Source organism: Nycticebus coucang, chromosome 9, assembly GCF_027406575.1.
Source record: "Nycticebus coucang isolate mNycCou1 chromosome 9, mNycCou1.pri, whole genome shotgun sequence".
Lineage (NCBI taxonomy): Eukaryota > Metazoa > Chordata > Mammalia > Primates > Lorisidae > Nycticebus > Nycticebus coucang.
This window is the reverse complement of record NC_069788.1, coordinates 47,282,186-47,309,547: the sequence shown is the minus strand read 5'-3', so window position 1 is coordinate 47,309,547 and position 27,362 is coordinate 47,282,186. Positions and strand designations below refer to the sequence as shown.

The window sequence follows — 27,362 nt, the reverse complement described above, 5'->3', positions numbered from 1 at the left end:
GGGCCGCTGCTCCCTCCGCCCCAATCCCCGCCCGTCTTTCCCCCTCCCAGCTCCCCCGGGGTTCACCCCGGCACTGAAGGGAGACCTGGGGTACCAGTTGGGCCCCCCACAGGAGACCCCGGCCCCCGGCGGCGGAGAAAATGGAGCCGGAGAGAGAGAAGAGGCCCAAGCGGGGGTGTGTGTGAGAGAGGAGGGAGGAGGGAGGGGGGAGCGAGGGAGGGAGGCTGGGGGAGGGGAGACGAGGAGGAAGAGGAGGGGAGAAGAGAGGAGGAACCGGGAGGAGCTGGGGGCGGAGAGAGACACACAGAAACAGAGGAACGAGACCGAATGGAGGAGGGGAGAGTGAAGAGGGGACAAGGGGAGGAGACTGGCCCGTTGGGGAAAATCTGGGAAGCCCCGGCTGGACTTCGGTGGCCCGGAATGGGGGCATGTTGAGGGCTAGGAGGCCTGCCACTAGATTCTGAATTAGGGATCTAGGTAATGTGGACTCCGGCCGCTGGAATGCCTGGGTTCACAGACAGCTCAGTTCATATTTCTTGTTCTAATGACTCCCCTCCCTGTCTACTTAATTAAGGCTGGGGGAGATAATTAGGGAGGTCTCCAGCCGCTGCTTAATGAGCCACTAATTAACCAGCCAGGGAGGGGAGCTGGCCTCTGGCCAGACTGGGGAGAGAGGCGGCCTCCTGGCCTCACCTTCCTAACCAACATCTCTGCCCGGTGCCCCCCTCCCTCCCAGATACCAGTCTTCAGTCCAGAGGGGGATTACATTTATTCATACTACCAAAATATCAGACAGACTCAGAGCAGCAGTGGGAGGGACAATGGGCAGGGCTAAAGGTCATTCACAGCCTGTAGGGCCCTCAGTTGTAGAGGATAGGGGGTGCGGGCGGTGGGAGTAGGAGACGGAGAATAGTCTTAATCTTTCTTGGCTGTGCCCCCCACCTTCTCTTTCTTCCTACTGACAGCTGTCTCTGACTCAGGTCATAACCTTGGGAGACTTGCCTTTTCTTGGGAGGTGAAGGCCTGAGCCCTCAGACCTTGTCTGGTAACCTGACTGCTGCTGGTGTCCTCACAGCTCAGGACAGGGACTCCCAGCCACTTCCTGAGATGGGTGCCAGGGATCCTCTTACTGCCTCAAGTGCCCATGTACCAGGAGCTTTGCTTATTCCTAGGGTTCGAGCACTTTCACTCCCTCCAGTTCTCAGGGTAGGTGCAGAGGGTGATGGATATTGAGCTTTCTGCTGGGTTTTCCAGTCTCCAGTACCCCTGCCAAGCAAGGGCATGCAATGGGCTGCCCAGCTTTGAACTCCAGGAGTGAGAAGGGGCTGGTTAGGGGCTCAAGTCTCAGCAGATGTGTGTGGGGGGTCGAGACCTTTGTTCCTCCATTCGACCCCCACCCTGAACTTTCAACAGCAACTCCAGGAGCTCCTGGCCCCCTGGGGGAAGGGGAGGCTCTGACCGCTGGGTTTCCATCCGCTGGCACTAGAGGAGTGGAAGGAGAGGGAGAGCTTTGGTGAGGGTCTGAGGGGAGGAGGCCCTTAAGAGGAACCAGAGTTGGTATGGGGGAGGGCGGCATATAGGAAGCTGTAATGGAGATAGAGTGACTTGGGCTTGTGATGGGGTAGATGCCTAGGGAGAAAGGGGAGTAGGGCCCAAAAGAGAACAGAGGCCAAGAGACCAGGAGGCCTGGGTAGTGCCTCCTGGGGGTGTCTCACCTGGTGACTAAGAATGGTACTGTAGAGCTGTTCTTTGTCCTCAAGAGGCCGGAGAGGGGCAGGGGCTAGGCTTGGGGGGCTCTGTGGGGCATGGAAGGAGGCCCTCTGCTCCTCTAGGCGGCGGGACTGGGCCTCAGCCACCAGGTCTAGAAGGAGCTCAGTCTGCAGGGAGAGCAGGGAGGCCGAGCAGGGGCCCAGGGCTGAGAATAGGAGGGGACAGAGCTCAGAGAAGTTGGCAGACGGGAGCCATGGGGGTTGGAGACAGATGAGGTGACTGAGGACTCTGAGTCAGAGCCAAGGGGGTACAATCGGGAGTCTGGAGAAGGTGGGGACAGGGTCCGTGATGCAGTGGGCCTTGGTAATGCGGTCAGGATATGGGCACTGGGGTTGGGGAGCTTCCTGGGTGGGTTAGGGTACCTGTGTGTCGGGTCCCTGGAGGAGGAGGAGATGGAGGAGCAGATCGCCAAGGACGAGTGGTGGAGTTTGGACGGGGCCAGCCTTGCTCATCCTGAGGGAAGCCCTGATGCAAAATGTCCATTCCAGTCAAGCGGTGGTAGTTGAAGGGGGTGGGGTGGACAGGGGGCTAGGCCAGTGGCCCATTTTCTTTCTCTTTGTTCCTGCCTCAATGTGCCCAAGCCTCTGCAAGTCCCTTGTGTCCACCTGTGTCAGTAGGTCTCTGGCCCAGGTCCTCTCACCTCCCTTCTTTCCCAGGGTCATCCTTCCCCACCCAGTGCCCAGCTCACCTGCTCACCATCCTCTTCTTCCTGGGGTCTCCCGGCCTCCATCCCCTGGAGGGGAGAAACTGAGGGGGGAGGGGTGCTGGGATTTGGGAAGAGGGCTGGAACAGGTTCCTGAGGGGTGTAAGGGCTGGAAGGGGTGGGGGTAAGCTGGGGGCTGGATGTCTGGGTACTGAGCAGGAAGCTGGGTTCCTGGTCAGCCCCCCCACAGGCCCCGCCCATCCCTGTCAACTTCCTCCATTCTCTTTTCCCACCCAAACAGCTCTTTAGAGGTTTCTCGCCCCCACAGAGACTTGGGAAGACTGTTACAGCTGCATGAGTGGAGGGGGCTTATGGTGAGGAAAGTCTCCTGGCTTTCTCTCATCTCCAGGGCCTAAGTAGCCCCCCCAGTCCTTGGCTCTGCTCTCTTCACCCCTGCCTCCCCTTCTTTCTGTCAACACCGGAACTAACTAGCTACACAGGAAGTGGTTTCACTCCTCAGAATCCCCCTCCCCCCAACCAGGTCCCTTCCCTCCCTAAGACAGACCCTGATATCGGATTTGGCCCTTCTCATCTTCCCTCAGACTTACTGGGACTGGGAAAGGCTTGGTTCCAGTGGGAAGCAGAGGACTCAAAGACTGTGGGATGTCAAGTTCTCAAATGTATACATACGCTGTTAGCAGTGGGTCCAATGCACAGTAAGTATTCAATAAGTATGTGTCAAATAATTGGCTCTGTGCTCTAGGAATTTACAGTCTTTTCAGGGGACAAGATATGCAGAGAGACACATCTTGTTCTCGTGAATATGAGAGAACAGGCCAAGGTTCACTCTGGCAACTCACAGATTAGTGCAGACTAGGGTCAGGGGAAACTTTTACTTTGGTCATAAATGAGGGATATAGAAATGGAAAATGGAGAGGACCACCGTTCAGACTTGGTCTTTGATCAATGCTAGTCAGCCTGGCACCAAGGAGGGAGCGAGACAGTAATTTGGGACTCTAAATGACAATCTGCCACGTTAGGGGGTTTTCAGCTGAGTGACTTGGAGCAAGAAGGGTAATGGAGATCTGGTCCCGTCACTTAATACTCTTCAGTGTTGGGCAAATAAAATCTCTGTGTCTCAGTTTCTGAAAGAGTACAGTAGGGTTTTTTTTTTTTTTTTTCTTTTTTGGTTTTTGTCCAGGGCTAGGTTTGAACCCACCACCTCCGGTATATGGGACTGGCACCCTACTCCTTGAGCCACAGGTGCCGCCCTACAGTAGGGTTTTAATAGCACCTGTTTCATGGCGTGTGATGTCAGTTCTCCCTGGGCTACCAGAGACTCCTGCATTTAGATGATACCTTAAATTGACATGGGATCCCCAAATCTGCTTATTTTCGCTCTTAATCTATACTCGTAGTCTGCATCCATATGTGCCTAGGGCATAAGGTTCTTGACAACACTATACAGTCATAGTATTTTTTCCCATTCCTCTCCTCAACCCTTCCAAAAACAAATAACATTTCAAATCAGCTTTATTATGATTGACAGACTTGGGGTTCTTAAATAGACATAGCAGTGGCTAGAAGAGAGGCGCTTCATCCCTGCAGTGAAGTTTCTTTGTGGGAGGGGTGCAAGGAGTCATCAGCGTGGGGCGGAGGTTTTGCTCTTCAGAATCCTTCTCCACATTGTCATCTACACAGTACCTGGGCACATTGTCCCAGGTCCTCAATAAATATTTGTCAGCCGTTTTGTGGGCAATGATAGAGGCTCTCTATCTTAGATCCTATCTGCCTGCAGTCCTTGGCTCCAGTCTAGGGGTACTTCTTCCACTCCACTCTGTCGTCCTGTAACCTTTTATTTTACTGAGAGAGGAACTGGACCTCCCCTATCCTAAACTCTCTTTCCAAAGCTGCACCTTCTCCGTGTGGAAGATGATGCCTGCTGGGGTGCGCATACACTTATTTTAGGAGGGAAACTAAACTCGTGACGCCTCACTTTTGGGGTTCCATATTAAAGCTGGTGGGCTTTCCAGAATGCTTGTCATTTAAAGGCAATCATTTTGGAGTTCGCGCTCCACCTCCAATGTAGCCTTCTATTTTTGACCTTTCCCTTCTAGGTTTAAAGGTATTTCTTGGTAGGCTGCGGAACCCCACATAACCTGAGGAGACCCATGCTCCGGAGACGGGGTAAGGCAAGGAGGAGGGATAGGCATGCTGGAGGTGGGGCCGCAGGTTCCCAAGGCCACCCAATCGCAGGGCCAGTCGTCCGCCGAAGCCCTACCTCCTCGCCCCGCAGTTATTCTGGATCCTCGCGCTACCGCCGGGCTGAGTCTAGGCCCGCGCATGCCTGTAGAAAACCTACGGCCACGAGGGGGCGGGCCGCCTCCTGCTCCTTCTCTCGTTAGGCTCCGGCAAGGCGAATAGGCCATGCCCCCACGCGTGGCTAAGTCCACCGACCTAGTCCGAGCTTGCAAACAAGCTCCACCCCCGCGCGGGCCTGTCCCGGCTGACAGCGTCCTGCAGCGCGGCAGAGCCCCGCCCCCATGCGGGGGCACGCTTCCTGACGCGGTGCGTGCACGCGGCACAGCTGCAGCCTCGCAGCTGGTTGTGGCTTTGTGACGGGCCACCGATGGCCCCGTCCCTTCCAGCAGTGTCAGCAGATCCCAGTGGTTCCGCTGGCGGGCGATGTTCCTGGGCGCTAGCCCAGCCTGGTCCCGCAGCTCTCGGGCCGCCCCTAGCTCTAGCAGCAGTTGAGCTACTTCCACCGCTCCTTCCCGGGCCGCCAGGAACAGCGGCGTCTGTTCCTGTACGGAAGGAAATACCCAGGGGGCGAGGTCAGAGAAGGCCGCACCCAAGAGACTGGCCTTTTCTGCTGTCATCTACTTGACCTCTGGCTTCTCCCCTTTCAGGAGTTCCCTCACTCCCCACCTCTCCTACGCCCAAATTTTTGTCTCGAACCCGCTGCTCGTTCTAACCCTGTTGTCCTGGGCGTTTTTATCGGATCCAGCCTGCAGAAGGGAGCGGGCGGCTCGGGCGTTGTTCACGGCAGCTGCCCAGTGCAGCGCGGTTTTTCCTGGGTGACAACATGGGAGGTTGTTACTGCGGTTGGGGCCAGACGCCTGGGTTCCGGTTTCCCACGGGTCCCGGCCTTGGGGGGAAGGGCTACTCCGGCCCGCCGTTCCCTCTAAGTGGGGGGGGGGAAGCGTTGCCTCGGCAACCGCCGGCTGGCAGGAAGCCGTGCCCCAGTGACGTCACCGGCGCACTGGAGGGACAATGGGGCATTGTTCTGGGGTCGGTGGGACCAGGAGACCACCTCCCCCCACGAGACCGCTCATCCCACACTCTCCTCTATTCCAGTTCCTGGTGGGCTGGGGCAGAGTGCATGTGTTTTGTTTAGGATGGTGGTGAAAACTCAACACGTTCCATACTGTCACCGCACCACAGATTTACCACCATAATAGGAGTGTGGAGGGGATGCCCCTCCGGTGGATCTCTTTGCCTCTCCTATACGGTATTTTGCATGTCATCTCACACCCCATCTACTTAACATCTTATCACAACATCCCCCCCCATACCCCATTTATCTCTGGCCCCCACGTCTGCTCGAGCTGCAATCAGTTCTTCAACCAGGTCTTCCACCGCCAGTCTAGCAGCCAGCATCAAGGGTGTAGTCCCATCCTCTGTGCGTGCGTCAACTGCAGTTTGTCTGCTGCGGAGTAGAAGCTGACACAGAGGGCCTGTGACTCCTGGTGTACCCTGGACTGCTAGCTCAGGCCTCTCACAGTTCCAACTCTCCTCCCAATCCATGTTCAACTATCTTCCATTTTTTCCCTTTCAGGTCCCCAATCTGAAATCAGTTTCCTTTTTGTCAAACGTTAGGGGATGCTTCTGCACAGCTTTACTTGTAAACTCTTCCCCCATTCCCTTTAGGGATCTTTGTGTGCTGACCTGGCAGACCTCCCGGGCATCGGCAGCCACAGCTGTGTGAAGCGGGGTACGCCCTGCCCGGTCTGGCTGGTTGGGATTTGCTCCAGCCTCAAGGAGGCGCCGAGCAGCAATTGGCCGGGAAAATCGTGCAGCCAGGTGCAGGGGGGTCTCGCCAGTGCCCACAGTGTGAACCTGGGGACAAGCCCCTTCATCCAGCAGAGGTTCCCAGGGCTCAGGACTTCCCAACCATGCTCCATGGAAGGTCCTGGACTCTACTTCCCCACAGCAGACTGCTGACATCAGGGGTGTTACTCCATCTGTGGGTGAGACATGAGTAATGGGTTAATCAAAAGGCACAACGATGGAAGAGGGGGAAAAATGGGGGCTAGGGGAGAGTCAAAGCCTGAGATGTCAGGAAGCCAAGTTTTGGCCCATAATTTTTTGTGACTTTTCTCTAAGCTTCAATTTCTTCATCTGTAAAAGGAGCTAGCAGGCCTTAGTTCTCTAACATTCCAGGGCAATGGTTTTCTTAAACTTGAATCTGGATTAGGTTCACCTGGAGGGCTTGTTAAACTCCAAATTGCTTAACATCTTGAATTTCTGAATCAGTAGCTCAACAGTGGAGCTCAAGAATTTGCATTTCTAACAAGTTATATGCAATGCTGATTCTGTTGTCTAAGGACTGTTTTTGACAATCACTGTTAAACTCTAGGTTCTGATATTAAAGGATTTTCTGATTCTAAAAAAGTCAAAAGAAATTTTTTTCTATTTTTTTGGTCTGGGTTGACTTATGTACCAGGTCCACGGGTGTCCAGGTCAGGGGCCTCCGTCTCAGATTCCTGGGGAGGAGTCAGCATGGCTGCCTGAGGGAGCTCCCCACAGTCACCACTCAGAGGCCAGCGCTTGGATGGTGAGGCTGTTTCTTCAGTCTTGGGGTAAGAGCAAGGATCAGTGAGGGTGGTTGATTTGTCCTTTGATCCCCTCCATCACCTCCAGACCATTCTTTCCCTATCCCTTTCACCTGCTCCACCTCTTCTCCCTCCTCAGGGCCTGAGCACATTACATCTCCGTCCTCATCAACTTCGGCCTCTGGCTTCAGCGTCCTGGAAGGGTTTGGAATGGATATAAATTATAAGGAGTTATGAACATCAGAGCCTGCAAGATTTCCAGCAGCCTTCCTACCTCTCTTTCCTTCCCCTATCTTTGACTTCTGCAATAGTATTATCTCTTCTGATCATAAATATGTAGATAGGAAAGCTCCCTCAAGCCCAGGTTCCTCCTCACTCTCACTTGAGGCCAATGCTGTCCTCGCCCAGTGGGGGCCGGCGGCGGCGGGGAGCTGGCTGACTCCGAGGCCTTCGAGCGAAACCAGGGGGCAGCCAGAGGGCCCCATGTTCTCTCCTACGACGCCGGATGAGCTGGAGGACGAGAAGAGCCCCGAGGGCCAGGAGAATCACACCGGCTACTGGGGAGCCCAGCACAGGCCAGGGAAGCTGGTTGGCGGGGGGTGCTGGTGGGAGAGAAAGAGTCACAAAGAGAGGCCATTCCTTGTGAGACTGATTACTACTGGGAAATCTTTGGGCAACTTGAGTAACCTCACTCTGCTTCAGTTTCCTTATCTATAAAGTGCAGATAATAATACATGTTGAGGATACTTAATCAAAATATTTGAAATCTGAAATGCTCCAAAATTTTATACTTTTTGAGCATTGACATGATGCTCAAAGGAAATGCTTACAGAATTTAGGAGTTCAGATTTCTAAGGTAAATTTTTCAAAATGGGGTTGTTGGGATAATACTGTTAAGTGAGATAATGTAAAGTGCTAAGGCACAGAGTATGTACAATATTACAGTTACTGCCCTTTCGTGTATTATGAAGTGTTTGATACAGAGACCATTAGATACTCTTGATCTAGTAGAGAAGATAAATCAGAACTTGAGGTATGTTGGAGGGCTCTGACAGAGCTTAGGATAAAGTATTTAGGGAAATAGGAAAGAAGATCCAGTTAGAGAGGGGGGGAGTTAAGGAGAGTAAGTCCCCACAAGAACATTTTGGATCTCAACTATCTTGTTTTATTCCACCTCTGTTGCCTATTGCTGGTATCAGAGCTGACCTGGGAGCAAAGGTCAGGGGTCATGGCAGAGGGTTACTTACCAGTGCCTGCATGAGGGTGGGCAGCCAGCAGGGGTCCAGGTAATAGGGGCTCCAGAGCCCCCACTGCAGTCATTGCGGCAAGGAAGCGGAGCAGGAGACCAGGGTCCCAGGGACAGTGGGATGCTGAATGGTCAGGGCCACAGTGGGACAAGTCCACACCCATCACCACTACAAACCTGTATGGGAAGCACCTCAGAGACCTCTGTGTTGGTCCTTGGCTACCTTCCCTCCCTCTGCCCTGTTAAAAAAACTAGAGTCAGGCCCTCCCCTCTGTTCAGCTTCTTACCCAGCACTGAGGGAGTCTGTCTCCTTGTCTGGGGATTGTGTTGGAGGGGCTGCTCTCTCCTGATGAGAGGGGTCCAGAGTTCCTCCTAGCTCCTCTTCAGCTCGGGCCCCAGGATAGGGGTACACCATGTCCCTGCCATCACTGTCCTTCCTCACCCAGAGCCCCACCCTCAGAGTCAGGGATAGCACCCGAGCAAGGGTAAACAACTGCTGGTCCAGGGCTGGGGGGCTCAGCACCACCAGTAGGGCCAGGGAGGGCCCCCACTCTGAATCTCCATCTTCGGGCCTGCAGTCACCTCCATCCCAGCCACACTCTGCAGTGTTGCAGCCTTTCTCACAGTGCCCGTTGTGGAAGTGATCATGGCAGTACTGGTCATAGGCTGGACTGTGGGGTGAGGAGAGAGGGATTCAGGACTGCCCCACAACTGGTGTCCCTCTTCACCAGAGAAAATTCCTGACATTCTATGACCCCCAAGGCTTTGGTTGCTATGTAGGGGTGGCTGTGGAGCAATGGGCTTAGTTGAGCCCTGGATGGTAGTCTGGACACCCTATGACTATTGACACTCTATCATCTCCTAAGACCATCCTCTCTCTCTCCTCTGCCAAGTTCTCCTGTTTTCCTGAAGGAAAGTCTGAGGCCCTTTTCCCTCTGTAAGGTGCTAGTTGCTAGGGGAGATACTCCATGGCAACAGGGCTTAGGGAGGGAGGCTTGAGGCCTCAGTTCTCACAACTCTGAGAGAGGAACCCAGGCAAAGGGCTTGCCCCATATTAAATAATGATGCCATTCCATCACCCTGTCTCTTCTACCCTTATAGAGCAATGTTATTAGAGTTGAAATCTCCTGGATCCTGAGGCGTTGTAACTCAGAGGCGTCTATGTCCTTCCCCTTCCCCTCACCCATCTCCCTCCTTTCCTAGCTCCAGTGGATTTCAGGCTCACGTGCAGACTGGAGGGGTCTCACAGTCGTAGCCATCAAACAGACACTCTTCAGAGTCACATTGTGGATGGCACTGCCCATCCCGGAAGAGAAGCCAACACTGAGAGTGGGAGGGACAGCCCTTCCAGGGATCTGGGACCCCCAGAGAGCAGTCTCCTCCATCCCAGTTTCCTCCTGGGCCACTGCAGCCATCATCGCAGGCCCCATCTCCACCTCTGCCCTCACACCCCTTTTCTCCAGACCTCTGACACTGGGGTCCTGAGGAGTTGGGAGGGCAGGAGCATCGAAAGCCTGGGCCTGTTAACCCAGGGGTCTCTGAGCAGCTGCCATTGTGTAGGCATGGGGATGGGGGTCCACAGCCTCGAGGAGCTGGTGGGGTCAGGCAGTCAGGGCCCCTATAACCACTGAGGCAGGCACATCGTGGTAGGAAGCCTGGCTTAGGGGAGGGTAGACACAAGCCTCCATGGTGGCAGTGATGGAGGCCACAGGAAGGGGCTCTGTGGCTGCAGGTGGGGTCTTCAAAACCCTGTGGAGAGGAGGGGAGATACTTTAGAAGGAACTTGCATTATTCTTCTCGCTATCTCTCAAGCAAATTCCTGTGTTGAGATAGCACAGAGGGTCCTAGATTCTCATATTTAAAAGGCGCCTCAGATGGCTCGGCACCCATAACCACCGGCACAGGGTTATGGCGCCGGCCACATATACCAAGGCTGGAGGGTTTGAACCTGGCCCAGACCAGCTAAAACAACAATGACAACTGCACGAAAAATAGATGGGCACTGTGGTGGGTGCCTGTAGTCCCAGCTACTTTGGAAGCTGAGGCAAGAGAATCGCTTAAGCCCAAGAGTTTGAGGTTGCTTGTGACCTGTGATGCCATGGCATTCTACTGAGGGCGACACAGTGAGACCCTGTCTCAAAAATAAAATAAAGTACGCCCCAGAGAGCATCAATTTAACCATCCAGCTTGACCTTGGAGACCTGTGATTTCTGAAAATTCCATTCATGCTACCAACTGATCTTGCCTTTCTCTGGACTGCTTCTGAGAGACACTCACCACTGTGAACTTGGGATAGCTTTTTCTGATAATTCCCACTGCAGTGCTCTCCTACACTCCCCACTAGGATTTCTACTCAGCATTTTGCCTGTTGTCAGTGTAAGGGGCAACAGAGAAGGCAGCTTTGTAGTCACTTACCTTGGGGCAGTGGCAAGTGAAACCTGGGGGTGGTCCTGCTACGATCTCACAAGACCCTCCATGAAAGCAGGGCTGGCTCTGGCAGGGATCTACCTCCACCTCACACCACTGGCCTGTGGTGGAGGTGAGATCAGATATCACACACTGTTTCAGTCACTGCCTCCCCACAGCTCATTCTGGGAGCTGGCCCAGTACTCATCTAAGCAATGGATCCTGGGGTGTTTTCTCTAGGGCAGGGTGTAGAGGCAGGGAATGCATAAGATGATGCGGTTGCCTCAAGGTGGGAACTGTCTGGGTCTCCATGGTCTGCTCAGCTATGCCCCAGAGATGTCTGTGTCCAGGCCTTACCTGTGTGTCCAGGCAGGCACTGGCAATAGAAGGCGTTGGCTAGAGAGTGGCAAGCTGCAGTGCCTGTGGGGTGACAGGGCTGGTCCAGACACTCGTCCACATCCCCCTCACAGCGTAGCCCCACAAAGCCGGGAGGGCAGGCACAATGAAAGCCTCCAGGTTTGGGGGTGCAGGTTCCCTGGTTGTGACAGGGTTGGGACTGACAAGCATCAGGTTCCTTTGAGCAGTTCTGTCCACTGTAGCCTGGGGTGCACTGCAATCAAAGAGGGCCAGACAGGAAGCCAATGGGTGAACCTAGCTCAGCCCTACAAGTGACCCAGCTCAAGATAGTCTGCCCAGGTCCCACCTTCTAGCTCACCAGCATCACTCAACTCGCCATCCACATGGCCACACATTGCTTAACTCTGCTATCCAACTCCATGTGATACATAATTGTTCAATAAGATACAACTTAACCTTCCCCAGTCCCAAACAATCCCTGTGACACATTGCCACCAAATTCCCTCCCCTAACAAACACCCACCAGATTGTCTCCTGCTTTATCAGTTAATTCATAAGCATCTACTGAATGCCTATTTTGTTCCAGGGACCATTTTAGGAATTAGGTATACAAAAAAAATTAGCAGTCATTCCTGTTTTCATGCTTTGAGTCAACTAGAGGAGAGAGAGATGGCTAGCATTGATTGCATAATTTATATGCATAACCTCACAAAACTCTCCTAACAACCCTTTGTATAGATTATCTCATTTGATTCTCACTTTACAGATAAGGACTCTGAGTCCCTGAATGGTTAAGTGACTTGCATGGGACACATAGCCATAGGTGGCAGAGTAGGGATTGGGGCAAGTCTATGACTCCATAACCAATGCTCTCAAGCATTTTCTGATTGCTTCATGCCAGTCTGCCAGTGAGAGAAGGGTCATTGACAAGGTCTGTACCATATGCTGGGTTCTTGAGAAGGAAGGAGAGCATGGAAGACTGGAGAACAGGTAGGATTTCCAGAGGTAGAGAAAACAGATTATCAAAGAATCTGAGGCATGGCCAGAGAGCTGGAGGAGGGAGGGAGTTTCATGAAAGAGGAAGTAAAGCTGAGTCGTGGGTGCACAGAGGTTCATTACTGATCAGTATACTGCTTTGGTATATGTTTGAAAATATTCAAAATGGCTCGGCACCTGTGGCTCAAGCGGCTAAGGTGCTAGCCACATACACCTGAGCTGGGAGGTTCGAATCCAGCCCAGCCCCGCCAAACAACAATGACAGCTGCAACCAAGAAATAGCCGGGTGTTGTGGTGGGTGCCTCTAGTCCCAGCTTCTTGGGAGGCTGAGGCAAGAGAATTGCTTGAGCCCAGGAGTTGAAGGTTGCTGTGAGCTGTAATGCCACAGGACTCTACCCAGGGCGACAGCTTGAGGCTCGGTCTCAAAAAAAGAAAATATTCAGAATAAAAGATTAAAAAATAAAATTAAAAAGTGAAAGAAAGAGGGTGGGTTGGAGAATCTGTTTTCAGCCTTCTATCAATAGTTGTGGTTCTATAACTCAAAACAAAGATACCCAATATGATGAACTCACAGCTAACATCATACTGAATGGGAGAAAATGGCAAGCTTTTCCTCTAAGATTTAAAATAAGACAAGTTGTTCGCTTTTGCCATTTTTATTTAACACAGTACTAGAAGTCCTAGAGCAATTAGGTAAGAGAAAGAAAAAAAAAAAGGCATTTGAATTGGAAAAAAAGAAGTAAAATTACCCTTGTTTGACATGATTATATGTTTAGAAAAACCTAAAGACTCCACCAAAAAACAAATTCAGTAAAGTTACAGGATAAAAAATCAATATACAAAAATTAGTGGCATTTCTATACACCAACAGTAAACAATCTGAAAAGGAAATCAAGAAAGCAATTCGATTTAAAATAGGTACAAAAATAAAATAAAATGCCAAGGAAAAAATTTAACCAAAGGAGTGAAAGAGCTCTACAATAAAAACTATGAAACATTGATGAAAGAAATCAAAAGGGCACATAAAAAATTGGAAGATATCCTATGCTCATGATTGAAGAATTAATATTGTTAAAATGTCCATGCTACCCCAAATGATCTGCAGATTCTGTGCAATTCTTCTCAAAATGCCAATGATATTCTTCACAGAAATAGAAAAAACAATCATAAGGTTCATATGGAACTGCAGAAGACCTAAATAGCTAAAGCATTCCTGACCAAAAAGAACAAAGCTGGAGGCATCACAATATCTGACTTCAAAATATAATACAAGGACACAGGCGTGGTGCAGGCCTAAAACATAGACTAATAGAACCGACCAGAGAACCTGTGCATTTACCACCAACTCATTTCTGACAAAGGCATTGAGAACATACACTGGGGAAAAGATAGTCTCATAAATAAATGGTGCTGGGAAAATTGGATATCTACATGAAGAAGAATGAAACTAGAGCCCTATCTGTCACCATATAAAAAAATCAACTTGGCAAGGTATACTTTCACACCTGTAATTCTGCTACTCTGGAGGCTGAGGTGGGAGTTAAGAGATCAGCTTGAGCAAGAACAAGACCCTGTCTCTACAAAAAATAGAAAAATTAGCTGGGCATTGTGACAAACACCTGTAGCCTCAACTATTGGGAGGCTAAAGCGGGAGGATTGCTTTAACCCAGGGATTTGAGGTTGATGTGAGATGGGATGAGGCTATGGCACTCTAGCCTAGGCAACTCAGTGTTACTCTGTTTCAAAAAAAAAAAAATCATAAAATCAACTCAAAATGGAAAATATTTAAATGTGAGACTTGAAACTAAGAAATTACTAGAAGAAGACATTGGAGAAATCCTCAGGAGATTGGTCTGGCCAAACACTTTTTTGGGGTAAGACCTCAAAAGTATAGCCAACAAAAGCAAAAATTGATTTTTGCTTTATATCAAGCTTGAATTTAGCTTTATATAAAGCTAAAAATCTGCCAGGAAAGGAAACAATCAATAGTGGAGAGACAACCTATAGAGTGAGAGAAAATATTTGTAAGCTATTAATCCAAGAAGATATTAATAAACAGAATATAAAAGGAAATCCAACAACTCAATAACAAAAAAATTCCCAAATAATTCAATTAAAAAAAGGGGCAAATGGATGGTGCCTGTAGCTCAGTGGGTAGGGCGCTGGTCCCATATACCAAGGGTGGTGGGTTTGAACCTGGCCCCGGCCAAACTGCAACAAAAAAATAGCTGGGCGTTGTGGTGGTCGCCTGTAGTCCCAGCTACTCCAGAGGCTGAGGCAAAAGAATCGCCTAAGCCTAGGAGTTGGAGGTTGCTGTGAGCTGTGATGCCACAGCTCTCTACCGAGGGCGATAAAGTGAGACCATCTCTAAAAAAAAATGTAAAAATAAAAAAAAATAGGAAAATTAAATGGCAACCACTAAAAAATTGTGGTTTTGAGTACAGGAATCAGGCTGCTCAGACTTGAATGGCAGCTTTGCCTCTCCTGGCTAAGTGACCTGGAACACCAGGAAAGGCCTTAATTCATCCTGGAGGGAAATTAGGGACATCTTCCTGGTGGAAGAGGGGTTGGGAAGGCCAGTCCAGGCAGTGGCAGCAGCAGGGATAAAGACTGAGAGGCCGGAATCAGTATGAGGTGGCAGGAAAGGCAGCAGCAGTTTTGTGTTGCTGGAGCAGAGAGTAGGAAAAGGAGGGTGGGGAGAGATGAGATCTGAGAGGCAGGCAAGGGTGGATCATGCAGGGCCTTGGACTTATTCCGAAAGAAGTGGGCAGCCATTGAAGGGTGTTTAGTAAGGGAGTGACAGGTCAGATTAACATTTTCAGCAGAGTGTCCTGGCAGTGGGGAAAGGTTGAACCTGTAGGAGGACAAGTGTGGAGGCAGGGACTCTGGTTAGGAGGCTGATGCTGGTATCTAGGATGAATGCAACCAGGGTGGGGACTAAGGCAGTGGGCCAAAGGGTGAAGGGGAAAGGACAGAATTGAGAAATATTCAGGAGGTGGGTAGTTGCAAGTGTTGGGTAAATGAAGGGAAAGAGAAAAGGGGTACACTGGCTTTCCCCTCCATCACTGCTGTCTCCCACATCCAGCCCACCCTTTTCTCCCTTCCCCCCTCCTCTAGACTCTTACCTGGCAGAGATACCCATTGGGCTGGGCCACACAGGTGGCCCCGTGCTGGCAAGGCCTGGACTCACACGAGTTCACTTTATCCTGGCATGAGCTGCCTTGGAATCCAGGAGGGCAGTGGCAGAAATAGGAGGGGCCACTGTCGATGCAGACGCCTCCATTCTGGCAAAGGGAAGAGACCTCTATGCCTAGGGAGAGAGAGGGATGGTGGGGTGGAAGAGTGTTCAGGGACCCCAGACCTTGAGCACAGAAGCCTTTACCTCAGGGGCCGCTTAATGTTCCTGGGTGGAGGCCACTCTCAGCCTAAGGAGTTAATGACTCCTGACACTGCAGAAGATAATACAGTAAGTTTTCCCTCCCACCTTTTCTGCCAGAATATGGGCATGATAATTCTTTTTTTTTTTTTGTAGAGACAGAGTCTCACTTTATGGCCCTGGGTAGAGTGCCGTGACATCACACAGCTCACAGCAACCTCCAACTCCTGGGCTTAAGCGATTCTCTTGCCTCAGTCTCCCGAGTAGCTGGGACTACAGGCTCCCGCCACAACGCCTGGCTATTTTTTGATTGCAGTTCAGCCGGGGCCGGGTTTGAACCCGCCACCCTTGGTATGTGGGGCCGGCGCCTTACCGACTGAGCCACAGGTGCCACCCGGGCATGATAATTCTGAAGCTTATCAGAGTGTTAAAAGCAGTTTTCTTGGCTTAAAACAAGTCTTAAGCAAGAAAGAATACAAGGAACACTTCAGGTTTGGAAATGTGGCTTAAGTTCGTCCCCTGAATTTTGCATTCTCTTTGATGTTCTCTCAACGTGATTCCCATCAACCATCCTCTAACCCCACAATAGTCTCTTTCCTGAGCTCTTCTTATAAAACCTTATTTGGATAAGGAAATATTATTTGGATTGGTGTTACATTAAGATAAATGGAGTGGGTGAAATGTGTTGAGTGTAGTGGGGTGGAGCATGGTCCATTCTGGTTGAGTTATGGTGATCAGGACAGTATTGAGTTACTCCACAGTGAACTATGTCCTTGGTGGTTGTGTTATGCCTCAGTCTTATTGCCTGGGCTGGTTGGTGCTGCTTGAGTTGTGTTGAAAGCGGTGGCAGGAGTTGACTTGTGTTAGGCTCTCCTGGATGCTGAAATGTAGAATTAATGATAGGTTGGTCTGTGTGGCTTTGACTCTCAGTTGCTTTGGCCAAAGGCTGTGTGGATGTCCTTAGGGGTTGGGTAGAGGAGAACACCCTTTTTCCTTCATCTGCTGTCCAGTGGTTGGGTTGGTACCTTGGCTCAGCGCAGCATTCTGGCAGGGGGACAGTGGGAGGTTGCAGAGAGGCCCAGTCCATCCCTGGCGGCACAGGCACTGGAAAGAGGGCCCGGTCTGGAGGCAGTGGGAAGTGTGCGGACAGGGCTTCTGGGCACATAAGTCCAGCAAAATCTGAGCATGAGGTGGGATAGACCGTTAGGTTCCTGGTCCCAGAGTGGTTTTCTGACAACTCTAGCAACACAAAATTCCTTACCTCTAAAACTTTCTCCTGCATGCTATGGGACCAGGTGACCCTCCCTGATTTCCTTCCCAGAGCAGTTCTTGGGAATCTGTTCATTCCTTCCTTCTTCACTCCACACAAACCTCAAGCTACACCAACTCCTAGAGGCTCCTCGCTCCCTCCCTGCTGAGACTTCTTCCAAGCTTCCTGCTGCCCACCTTTTGGTTCCTGAGACCCCTCTCACTAGAGGGGGTCTTCAGCCTTCCCCCCTCTGCAGCACATCTGGCTCAACACTCCTCACCTGGCAGCTGCCTCCTGTGTAGCCAGGTGGGCAGAGGCAGCGGGGACCCTGAGGGCCGTCTTGGCAGGTTGCCCTGTTCCTACAGGGGCTGGACAAGACAGAGACAGAGCACAGTAGGAAGACGTTCTGGGAAACCCAGGTTGGGGAGAGTTTGTGATGTAGGGAGTGATGGCGGGGAGATGGGAAACCACAGGGGAAGGCAGCATGCTGGTGTGGAGTGGGAGGTAACCTGCAGCCCAAGGGGAGAGGGAGAGGACGGGTGGGAAGGCTGGGAGGAGCTCCTTCCCTTCCAGGGGTCTTTGTGCCCTGCTCACCTGTCTGCACAGCTGGGGCGGATCCTTCCCTCGCAGCGTGGGCCCTGGAAACCCGGGGCACAGAGGCAGGAGGAGGTGCCCAGCCTGTTCACACAGGTACCCCCATTGAGGCATGGGGCTGGAGAGAGGAGGCTGTGAGGGTTTGGGTTCCTTGCCTGCAGCCTGGCCTATAGCCTCAGTTGTACCAACACAGGACATACCCCCCCCACTAAAACAATAGCTCTCTGCCATCCAATTAATTATTTAAAAATATGGCACAAACACACCCTGCCCATTTCCTCTGTTCTTTTGTGTCCCAGCCCCAGGACATAAGGGTGCTCACCAGATGCACAGTGGTCAGTGCTAGTTTGGCAGTGGGCTCCTGTGTGGCTTGGAGGGCAGATGCAGTAGTAGCCCCCAGGGCTGAGGCTGCAGGAGCCGCCATTGAGACAGGGCCCTGAGTGACAAGCTGTCACTTCCTCACTGCATGTGGGCCCTGAAGGAAACAGGCGGGGTCTGAGAACTGGGATCCTCCTTCTTTCCCTCCACCCCCTCTTCATCCCTCTCCTTCTCTTCCCCATCCCAGCTCTATCATTCTCACCACTTCCTCCTGCAGGTCACCTGTGTCCCCTGCAGCCCATGCCCAGTTCTCCTTGGTGGTGACTGAGATGAAGGGCCCATGTTCCCATGCCTTGCCCTTGATTTTGGGGGGAGGGGTGACCAGCGCAGGGTACATGCGAGGGAGCCTCACCCGTGTAGCGTGTAGGGCAGGTGCAGTTGTAGCCGGAGGGTTGGGGGTGGCAGGTCCCCCCATGGGCACAGGGTGTGGAGATGCAGCCCCCCAGCTCTGCCTCACACTCTGGCCCTGTCCAACCTGCATCACACACACATGATGATCTGGTAAGAAGAGAAAAGGGAGGTTTTTTCCTCTTCTAGTATATTCTCCCCTCTCCCCATTGGCTGGACTCCTATGACCTCCTCACATTTTGGCCTGAGGCCCTGGCCAATCTCTTCAGTGACTTTCCTCTCAGTATCATCCCCTGCCCCAGCCCACCCCACTCATTTTCCCTGACTAGATACATGTGTATGTACATTCCTTCTGTGAGTTCATTGTCTGTCTTTCCCTATTAGAATGAGAGCTCCCATGAGCAGTCGCTTTGTCTCCTTTGCTCTGGAACAGCATGTGCACAAAGCAGGTGCTCCGCAGGGATTGTCTGATGAGCGGTGAATTGGCCCTGAGATTTAATGCTCTTTCTTCTTCTCTGACCCCCTTGCCCCTCCACTCTCCCCTGTTTTTGCGTACTCTCCCCTCCTTGGATAACACTTACTCAGTTGAGCCCTCCCGTTGTCTTGCCCAGAGAACTGTCCCATTTTCTTTGTGTTCCCCACTGGTCATTTCTCACAGACCTGGCACCTGACTGGCTGTCTTCTCCTGCCCTAGCTGAGGAGAGCCCAGAGGAGGGGCCACGTGAAGGAGTCTTGGGAGAGGTTACCTCTGGCAGTGCCCATGGTGGCAGGTGCAGTTGTCCTCAGTGGGGGCACAGCCAGGACTTCCATCAGGGCAGAGGCAGTGGGCATTGTCTTTCAGATCCTGGCATATCTGCTTGGGCTGGCACAGGTTTGGGGCACATAGGGAAACCTCGCAGAGCTGGCCTGGGGTGGGGAGATGGCCCAGAGAGAAAACAAGCCCCTCCACATCCATGATGGGGACAGAGGCCACTTCTTCCACATGACTTGCTCACTCCCTATGAACCAGTCCTTCAGTGGCTGCCTTGCCTTAGAGAACACTGACCTTCTCAGAATCACGCACAGGGTCCTGCGTGATGCGATGTTTGGACAACCGCTGTGCTTCTCATCTTTGCCCTGTTGCACTCTAGACTCTGGATCTCTTATAGTTCCTTAAATGGGGTGTGTATTTCTTCTTTTCATGCCTTTGCATATGTAGTTATCTCTGGCTAAAACACACCATCTGGCATTCTATCTAGACCCGTTTTAATACTTTTGATTAAAGACAGAGTCTAGTTATGTTGTGCGGGCAGTGCCCATGCCCGGGCAGCTTCCTGAGTAGCTAGGACCACAGGTATGTGCCCCACACTCTATCTGACATTCTGTCTAGATAAACTCCATACTCCTACTCATCTTTCACGACTCATCTCAGTCATCATCTCCTCCATGAAGCCTTCCTGTCTTTAGTCTGGGTTGGCTGGTCCTTTGTGCTCCTGCAGCGTACTGGGCTTTCCTCTCTCTGAGCTCCTCTCTGGGCCATAGACAACGGAAGACTTACTGGTCTCTCTGCATCAGATTTAAAGCCATTTGAACATAGCAACTCTCTTACTCAGCTTTGCATCTGTATCTGGCATATTAGGTGCAAGTAAGTGAGTTCCCTTTGAACCTACTGTCTGCTTCTGAGTCCTAAGCACACCATTTATGGTGAGCCCAGTGTGGGCTCTACAATAACAACTGTTCTTGTCCCCAGGGTTGTACAGTGGAGCACATTTTGCACTGAATAACTTTGAAGGATACCATTCTCATTCTTCCTTACATCCCAATCATCAAACACCCATCAATGACCTCTGCACCACCCCAGAGGGACTCAAATATCCTTCTAGGCCTTTCCAACACTTCCCTTGCTGACCTGTGAAGCCAGAGGGGCAGAGACAAAAGAAGGTTCCTGGGAGATCAAGGCAGCTGGCTCCAGTGGGGCATGGGCCACTCAGACACTCGTCCACTTCCGTCTGACAATGTGGCCCTTCAAAGCCTATGGCATAGCCAGAAGGTCAGAGACCTGCACAGACTTCTGCTCCCAGCCCCATCCTCCCCTCCAGTGTCTGAGCCTCAGCTTACCTGGGAGACACTCGCAGTGGAAGGCTCCAGGCTGGTCCTGGCACCGCCCACCATTGGCGCAGGGAGAGCTTTTGCACTCGTTGATGTCTTCCTCACACCGGGTGCCGGCGAATCCTTATGGGGGAGGGGGTGGGTGGGGAGAGAAGGCCAAGGTCATCAAGGGAGACACGTTATAGCCCTTCTCCTTTTCAGGAAAGGTAAACCTGAGGCACTTCCCAGAGAAGACACTTAGGGCAGGTGGACATGCGGTGACAAGACAGTGATGCAGAAAAGGTGAAGCTATGCCACCTTTGGGCAAGCCACTTGACCTCTCTAGGCTCCAGTTTCCTATTCTGTAAAAGGGAAATAATAACAGAACCCACCTCATGGTACTGTTAAAAAGATTAAATGGCATAATGCCCCAAAAGTACATAGCTAAGTGGCTGGCCTGGAGTAACTACCCCATAAATGTATTTATTATCATAGCAGGGGACAGACAGATATCCAATGAAGCTGGAGAAAAATGTCCCCAAGATGAGCCTGGGACCCCCAACATGCAAGGAGAGTACACAGAGGACTCTGCAGGAGTGCTGGAAAGGAGGGATCCTCCGGTAACTTGGCAGGGCAGAGATGAGGGTGGGTGTGAGGATAGAACTGCAAATTTTTTTTATATTATTATTAATGCTATCATCTCAGGAATAGAAAAGATTTTGAGGAGCAGAGAAGGAGAGAAAGGGGGGCTCCTGGGGCAGGCTAGACAGAGCTTCAAGAGGCCTAGGTGGTTGCTGGGCCTGAACCCTGCAGGTTCAAGAGGTGTGGAGCTGAGAGTGGCTGTGGTGGACTCTGTACCCACCAGGCAGGCAGACGCACAGGAAGCCATTGAGCAGGTCGTGACAGTCAGCATGGTTCAGGCAGGGAGCTGAGGCACACTCATTGGTCTCCACCTCACAGAGCCGCCCTTCTAAGCCTGAGGACAGGGGTGTCATGAGTGGTGAGGCTCAGCCGGGCTGGCCCTTCCTTGGCTGCTCCCAATTCTGCCTGGAGCTCAGGCCACCCACAGACAATCAGAACAAGCCCTGTCTCTGACTTGCCATCAGGCAGCCCTCCCTCGGGCTCTGTGTGTGTGGACTGGGTAAGAGGGATCCACAGGTTGTGCCACTCTGCAGGTGTGTGGCTCTGCCTTCTTAAGGTGTGAAAGCTCAGGGAGCAGGGCACCTGCCGTGGGCCTGTAGGAGGCCTGTAAGGAAGTGCCTTTTGGGGGCTACTCCTGTGTACACAGAGGGCAGGCTCACCCAGGTCAACCTGAGGTCCTCAAGATACAAATAAAACAAATGGGCATTTGCTTGGAGGGAGATTCACTTCTCTTGTTCTACCTGGGCAGGCCTCCATGTCAGGGAGAACAGGGATGCCCAAAGGGGGGAATTTGCAGGGCATTTGGGAAGCTGTGTTGCTTCTCTGTTTGTCCTGTTGCTTCATTCTGATCTCCGCTGTCTTGCCCTGAATAGAGGTAAAATCAGCCTCTAGACATTGGTGCCTCCCTTTTCTTGCTGGGGAGTCTGTATCTGAAGCTCCGTGATACCTACAACCTTCTTCCCTAGATTACTGAAGAGGTTTCTCTTATTTTTCTGATTGTCTATGGGTGGCCTGAGCTCCTATCATTGGGTATTGCTCAGCTTAGAAAGGTGACATGGAGTAGTGGTTAGATTTTTTTTTTTTTTAAAGAGACGTGGTCTCACTTTGTTGCCCAGGCTAGAGTACACTGGCTTGATCACAGCTCTCTGAGCTCTCTCAGACTTCTGGGCTCAAGCGATCCTCCTGCCTCAGCCTCATGAGTAGCTGGGAGCTCATGAGGCTGGTACCACTGTACCTGGCTAATTTAAAAACAATTTTTTTTTTTTTTTTTTGTAGAGAGACAGGGGTCTTGAGGTGTGGCCCAGTCTATTCTCAACTCCTCACCTCAAATGATTCTCCTGCCTTGGACTTTCAAAGTACTAGGATTATAAGTGTGCACCACTGTGCCCAGCCTGGTTATAACTACTGAAGCCCTTACTTTGTTTTTTTTTGAGACAGAGTTTCACTATGTTGCCCTTGGTAGAGTCCCATGGTGTCAACAGCTCACAGATACCTCAAACTCTTGGACTTAGACAATTCTCTTGCCTCAGCTTCCCAAGCAGCTGGGACTACAGGCACCCGCCACAACGCCCAGCTATTTTTTGTTGCAGTTATTGTTGTTGTTTAGTTGAACCCACCAACTTCAGTGTATGTGGCTGGCTCCATAACCACTGTGCTATGGGGCTGAGCCATGAAGCCCTTACTTTGAATTTCACCTCTGCTATTTCCTAGTTGGGTGACCTTGGGCAAGTCATTTAATCTCTCTGAGTCTCAGTTTCTTTCGTTTTTTCTTTTTGAGACAGGGTCTTGCTCTGTTGCCCAGGCAAGCGTGCAGTGGCATCATCCTAGCTCACAGTGACCTCAAACTCCTGAGCTTAAGCGATCCTCCTGCCTCCATCTCTCAAGTAGCTGGGACAACAGGAATGCACCATCCACACCCAAGTAAATTTTCAAAGATATTTTGTAGAGGCGGAGTCTTGCTAGGTTGCTCAGGCTGATTTAATAGAGCCTCAAGCAATCTCTGTCTTGGCATTGCAAAATGCTAGGATTATAGGCATGAGCTGGTACACCCAGTCAAGTTTCTTCATTTATAAAATGGGCATAGTAACGATGCTGATCTCCTGGAGTTATTGTAAAGAGTAGATGAGGCTGGGTTTGGTGGCTCACACCTATAATCCTAGCACTTTGGAAAGAGGCCTAGGAGTGTGTGTGTGGTGTCTTTGAGGCCAGGAGTTCAAAACCAGCTGGGGCAATAGTGAGACCCCATCTTTGCAAAAAGTTATCTGGGCGTGGTGGGTGGCGCCTGTAGCTCAAAGGGGTAGAGTGCGAGTCCCATTTGCTGGAGGTGGCAGGTTCAAACCCAGCCCCGGCCAAAAAAAAAAAAAAAAAAAAATGAACAAAAAAAAACTGCACAAATAAATAAATAGCAGTGAACTCTTTAAAAAAAAAAATAGTGAGACCCCATCTTTGCAAAAAGTTATCTGGGCGTGGTGGTGCACACTGTAGTCCCAGCTACTCAGGAGGCTGAGGTGGGAGAATCACTTGTGCCTGAGAGTTTGAAGTTATTGTGAGCTCTGATGATGCCACTGCCCTCTAGCCTAGGCAATGAAGTGAGATCCTGTCTCAAAAAAAAAGTAAAGAGATGGGCGGCACCTGTGGCTCAAGGAGTAGGGCGCCGGTCCCATATGCTGGAGGTGGCGGGTTCAAACCTAGCCCCAGCCAAAAACCAAAAAAAAAAAAAAAGTAAAGAGGAGACAACGCATGTAAGGTGCTCAGCCAGTACCTCACACAAAGTCAGCTGTAGTTTTTTTTTTGCTTCATCCAGCTCTCTTGACATTGACTCTGTCACTCTCTCCCTGGGGAGAATTTCACCCCTTAAAACTAGCCTGCAGGTGGGTGCAATTTTGCTGCATTCCTTACCCATTATACCATATTCAAGCATAGAGGACTTTTGGGGTCTTAAGGAATTACCTCATATGTGGGTATCTCTATGGGAGAGTTTCTGTGATCAGTTTCCAGATCAGAGCTTTCTGGGTTGACTTGAGCAGAGGCTGCAGCATGGAAAGTTTATTTATTTATTTTTTTTTTGTAGAGACAGAGTCTCACTTTATGGCCCTCGGTAGAGTGCCATGGCCTCACACAGCTCACAGCAACCTCCAACTCCTGGGCTTAAGCGATTCTCTTGCCTCAGCCTCCCGAGTAGCTGGGACTACAGGCGCCCGCCATAACGCCCGGCTATTTTTTTTTTTTTTTTTGGTTGCAGTTTGGCAGGGGCCGGGTTTGAACCCACCACCCTAGGCATATGGGGCCGGCGCCTTACCGACTGAGCCACAGGTGCTGCCCAGCATGGAAAGTTTATTAACTGCTATTCTACCCGCCTTTGCTGGGCTGCTGTGTATAGTGGGCCAGGTTGTGCATTCTTTGATGACTATGAAATGAATGATGGAACCCCAGAATTGAGTAATGCTCAATCTCACTGCTGTCTGTGGCAACCCTTCTCCTATGGGTCATGAGTGTCCCTGAGTTTTCATGTGGGGATGGGGAGAGGAGAAGCAGCCTGAGGTAACTGACCCTGATTGGCCTGAGGCTCTCCTCATTCTCGGAGGGGCAATTCCCAATGGCTTCAGGATTAGTTTCCTGTCCTCTCCAACCAAGGCCCCCTTCAACTGGTACCTGGTGGGCAGAGGCAGTGGAAGGTGGCAAGTAGGTCCAGGCAGGTGCTGCCAGGGTGGCAGGGCTGGGACAGGCATTCATTGTGATCAGCCTCACAGCGGGAACCTGTGTAGCCAGGTGGACAGAGGCAGTTGAAGGATCCAGGGGTGTTGAGGCAGGAGCCACCGTGTTCACAGGGACTGGGGCCTTGCTGGGCTGGGAGGAAAGAAGATCCGGGAGTTCTCAGAGGTCCAGAGTGGGAAGGCAAGAAGCCCAGGTGGCAGGGAAGGCAATAGGTAGGAAGGTAGATAAGACCAAGTTGGGGAAGGGTTTTGTGTCTTTAAGATGGAGAAGGACTAAGGGGACAAATCCATGGGACCTGGAGGGCTGAGCATTTAGGATCTCATGCCTGAGCATGAGAGGATCATGTAGGCAAATGATGCCAAATCTGGACAAATTCAAGGAAAATGATGCTTGGTTTTTTAATTTGAAAAGCAATCTGCCCTTTTCTCTCTTCAGTGCAGAGGCCTGTCTGGGCTCAGAGAAGCTCTGAAGCTCTGAAGCTCTGGTGCTCACCCATCTGACACTCGTCGAGGTCCTGGTGGCAGGTGGGCCCTGAGTAGCCAGGCTGACACAGGCAGAGCGTGGAGCCTGTCAGGGGGTTGGTGCTGCACTGGGCTGCCTCATGGCATGGTTGGCTCAGACACATGTCTTCCAGGTGGCATAGGAGGCCTAAAGGGGCAGGATGGAGATAAGGCTCTCAGAGGCCCTCCTGCTTCCTCTCTCACCCTCCAGCTGTACTCCCATCTCTGGATATGCTCTACCCCATACCTGTGCGTCCAGGTGGGCAGAGGCAGGAGAAGGAGCCCACACGGTCAATGCATGTGGATCCTGGGGCACAGGTGGCAGCAAGGCAGTCATCCAGGTTCTCGTCACAGCCTGTGCCTCCCCAGCCACTCACACACACGCAGTGAAAGCCGCCAGCTGAGTTCTGGCAGGTGCCCCCATTTCTGCAGCGAGTGGGGTCCTGGTCCTCACATTCATCTATATCTTTGGAGCAGTCCCAGCCTGCAGGGGGTGAGGAAGGGATAAGGGAGCCTTGGGTGTAGGGCAGGGCTGAGGCTGACCACCTGGGCCACTGGTGTCATGAATTTGGTTTAAACAACCCACCTGTCCAGGTCTCCGGACAGAGGCAGGTGTAGGTGTCCAGCCCATCCTGGCAAGTGCCCCCATTCTGACACTGGTGGCTGACACAGTTGTCTGGATTCACCTCACAGTCAGGGCCTGTGAAACCTGACGAGGTCATGGGATCAGTTGGGGGTGGGCATCTAAGGGAGATAACCTTCCCTGCCCAGAGAGAGGGGCTGCAGGAAAGCCCCTGTGAGAACGTACCTGGGGGGCAGAGGCAGAGGTGAAAGGTGGAGTCTGCCCCTGGCACCAGCTGGCAGGTGCCCCCGTTAGGACAACCCCTGGGGGGGCAGGGTCCTGCCCGTAGCTCACAGTGTGGACCGTCTCGCCCCGCAGGGCAGAGACACTGGAAGGAACCCAGGGTGTTATGGCAGGAGGTGCCTTTGGGGCAGGGTCCTGGGTCCAGGAAGCACTCGTTGACATCGTGTTCGCAGGCATGACCCTCGAAGCCAGGTGGGCAGCGGCACTGGATCTGGGGGTATGTGGCCAGACATACCCCTCCGTTGACACAGGGGTTGGCTGAGCAGAAGTCTCGGAGCTGGCACTGCTCCCCTGAGGCACAGGGCAGAGGGTCTTGTTCCAGTACGGCACAAACGCCAGCCCCTCTGAGATCACCCAGCTCTCACTCTGGATTATCTCAGTGTCTGATTATCACATTTCTGTCCCTTTATTACTGTACTCTCTTTGCTCCGTTCCACCCCCTGGTGCTGAGTTTTGCCATGCTTGGAGAAGGATATATCTGGGGTGACCATATTTTCTAAACTGAAAATAGGACATGTATCTAACAATGGAAGCATTGCTAATTGGCCCCAACTGGGAAAATCTGGGACGTGGGTCCCTTCAGTGGTGACCTTCTTGGGGGACATGAAAGGCAACCAGCAGGGGGACTCAGGTTGGCAGCTGAGTGGTGCCATGACTGGCTTACCGTTCAGTCACTTTGCCTTTTCTGACTTCCTGGTCTTTGGGTGGGTTTAATCACCCAGAGACTCACTTCACAGCCCATGTGGTGATGGCAGCAGCAGTGAAGATGGCTGTAGCCCCCTTCACTGCACACACACTGTATAGCCGGTACTGAGCTAAGCAAGCACTTCTTGAGCATCATCCCTTTTCATCCTGTCCTTTTTTTTTGAGACAGAGTCTCACTTTGTCACCCTTCGTAGAGTGCCATGGCATCTTAGCTCACAGCAACCTCAAACTCTTGGCTTCAAGTGACTCTAATGGCTCAGCCTCCTGAGTAGCTGGGACACCTGGCTATTTTTTAGAGACAGGGATCTCGCTCTGGCTCAGGCTGGTCTCTAACCTGTGAGCTCAGGCAATCCACCTGCCTTGGCCTCAAAAGTGCTGGGATTACAGTTGTGAGCCACCTCGCCCAGAGCCCCTTCCATCCTTTCAACAACCTTATTAAGGGTGGGCATTAGTCTCTCTGTCAGCTGACAAATGAGGACTCAGAAAGCTAAAATATCTTATGCAAGGTTATGTAGTTGGTCAGTAGCAGAACTGCTATTTGGATCTTGGGTGCCCCAGAGCCCCTATTCTGCAGCACTAAGCTCACCCCAGGGTTACACTCCTTTTCCCTACTCCTCTCTCTGGGTCACTTCCCTCCTGTCCTCAACACACCTCCCACTGCTGCAGTCTTT

At 51.7% G+C, this 27,362-nt stretch overlaps 1 protein-coding gene and 1 long non-coding RNA gene across 9 annotated transcripts in view; one reads left to right on the top strand and one right to left on the bottom strand.

Annotated features, from left to right (window-relative positions):
- The first annotated feature begins 56 nt into the window (after nucleotides 1-56).
- Nucleotides 57-7,624, top strand: LOC128593379 (uncharacterized). Of its 2 annotated transcripts, XR_008382343.1 has the most exons (5): nucleotides 57-175; nucleotides 3,016-3,129; nucleotides 4,531-4,600; nucleotides 7,140-7,275; nucleotides 7,388-7,624. It is a non-coding gene; the product is annotated as an uncharacterized LOC128593379 (long non-coding RNA). The 2 variants fall into 2 exon arrangements; XR_008382342.1 differs by lacking the exon at nucleotides 57-175 and having other exon boundaries at nucleotides 2,962-3,129.
- The window catches only part of LOC128593373 (G-protein-signaling modulator 3), a 28,539-nt gene continuing 1,927 nt past the window's right edge, over nucleotides 751-27,362 (bottom strand). The window contains exons 4-34 of one of the 7 annotated variants that reach the window (XM_053601320.1): nucleotides 25,930-26,277; nucleotides 25,708-25,830; nucleotides 25,369-25,605; nucleotides 25,114-25,269; nucleotides 24,559-24,753; nucleotides 21,128-21,241; nucleotides 20,296-20,409; nucleotides 20,087-20,209; nucleotides 18,945-19,104; nucleotides 18,203-18,348; nucleotides 17,795-17,947; nucleotides 17,473-17,590; nucleotides 17,159-17,246; nucleotides 16,655-16,808; nucleotides 15,379-15,563; nucleotides 11,258-11,510; nucleotides 10,910-11,022; nucleotides 9,720-10,243; nucleotides 8,782-9,165; nucleotides 8,496-8,671; nucleotides 7,631-7,850; nucleotides 7,362-7,443; nucleotides 7,137-7,269; nucleotides 6,362-6,657; nucleotides 5,989-6,136; nucleotides 5,389-5,486; nucleotides 4,695-5,217; nucleotides 2,459-2,517; nucleotides 2,133-2,235; nucleotides 1,716-1,915; nucleotides 751-1,482 (exon numbers count right to left, since the gene is read on the bottom strand). In XM_053601320.1, coding sequence (XP_053457295.1) covers nucleotides 1,345-1,482; nucleotides 1,716-1,915; nucleotides 2,133-2,235; nucleotides 2,459-2,517; nucleotides 4,695-5,217; nucleotides 5,389-5,486; nucleotides 5,989-6,136; nucleotides 6,362-6,657; nucleotides 7,137-7,269; nucleotides 7,362-7,443; nucleotides 7,631-7,850; nucleotides 8,496-8,671; nucleotides 8,782-9,165; nucleotides 9,720-10,243; nucleotides 10,910-11,022; nucleotides 11,258-11,510; nucleotides 15,379-15,563; nucleotides 16,655-16,808; nucleotides 17,159-17,246; nucleotides 17,473-17,590; nucleotides 17,795-17,947; nucleotides 18,203-18,348; nucleotides 18,945-19,104; nucleotides 20,087-20,209; nucleotides 20,296-20,409; nucleotides 21,128-21,241; nucleotides 24,559-24,753; nucleotides 25,114-25,269; nucleotides 25,369-25,605; nucleotides 25,708-25,830; nucleotides 25,930-26,277 — 5,864 coding nt within the window. In that variant the 3' untranslated portion in view covers nucleotides 751-1,344. Of the gene's footprint in view, nucleotides 1,483-1,715; nucleotides 1,916-2,132; nucleotides 2,236-2,458; nucleotides 2,583-2,733; nucleotides 2,946-3,928; nucleotides 5,218-5,388; nucleotides 5,487-5,988; nucleotides 6,137-6,361; nucleotides 6,658-7,136; nucleotides 7,270-7,361; nucleotides 7,444-7,630; nucleotides 7,851-8,495; nucleotides 8,672-8,781; nucleotides 9,166-9,719; nucleotides 10,244-10,909; nucleotides 11,023-11,257; nucleotides 11,511-15,378; nucleotides 15,564-16,654; nucleotides 16,809-17,158; nucleotides 17,247-17,472; nucleotides 17,591-17,794; nucleotides 17,948-18,202; nucleotides 18,349-18,944; nucleotides 19,105-20,086; nucleotides 20,210-20,295; nucleotides 20,410-21,127; nucleotides 21,242-24,558; nucleotides 24,754-25,113; nucleotides 25,270-25,368; nucleotides 25,606-25,707; nucleotides 25,831-25,929; nucleotides 26,278-27,362 lie in introns of those variants that run through there. The other 6 variants (XM_053601319.1, XM_053601321.1, XM_053601323.1 and 3 more) reach the window with 6 other exon arrangements.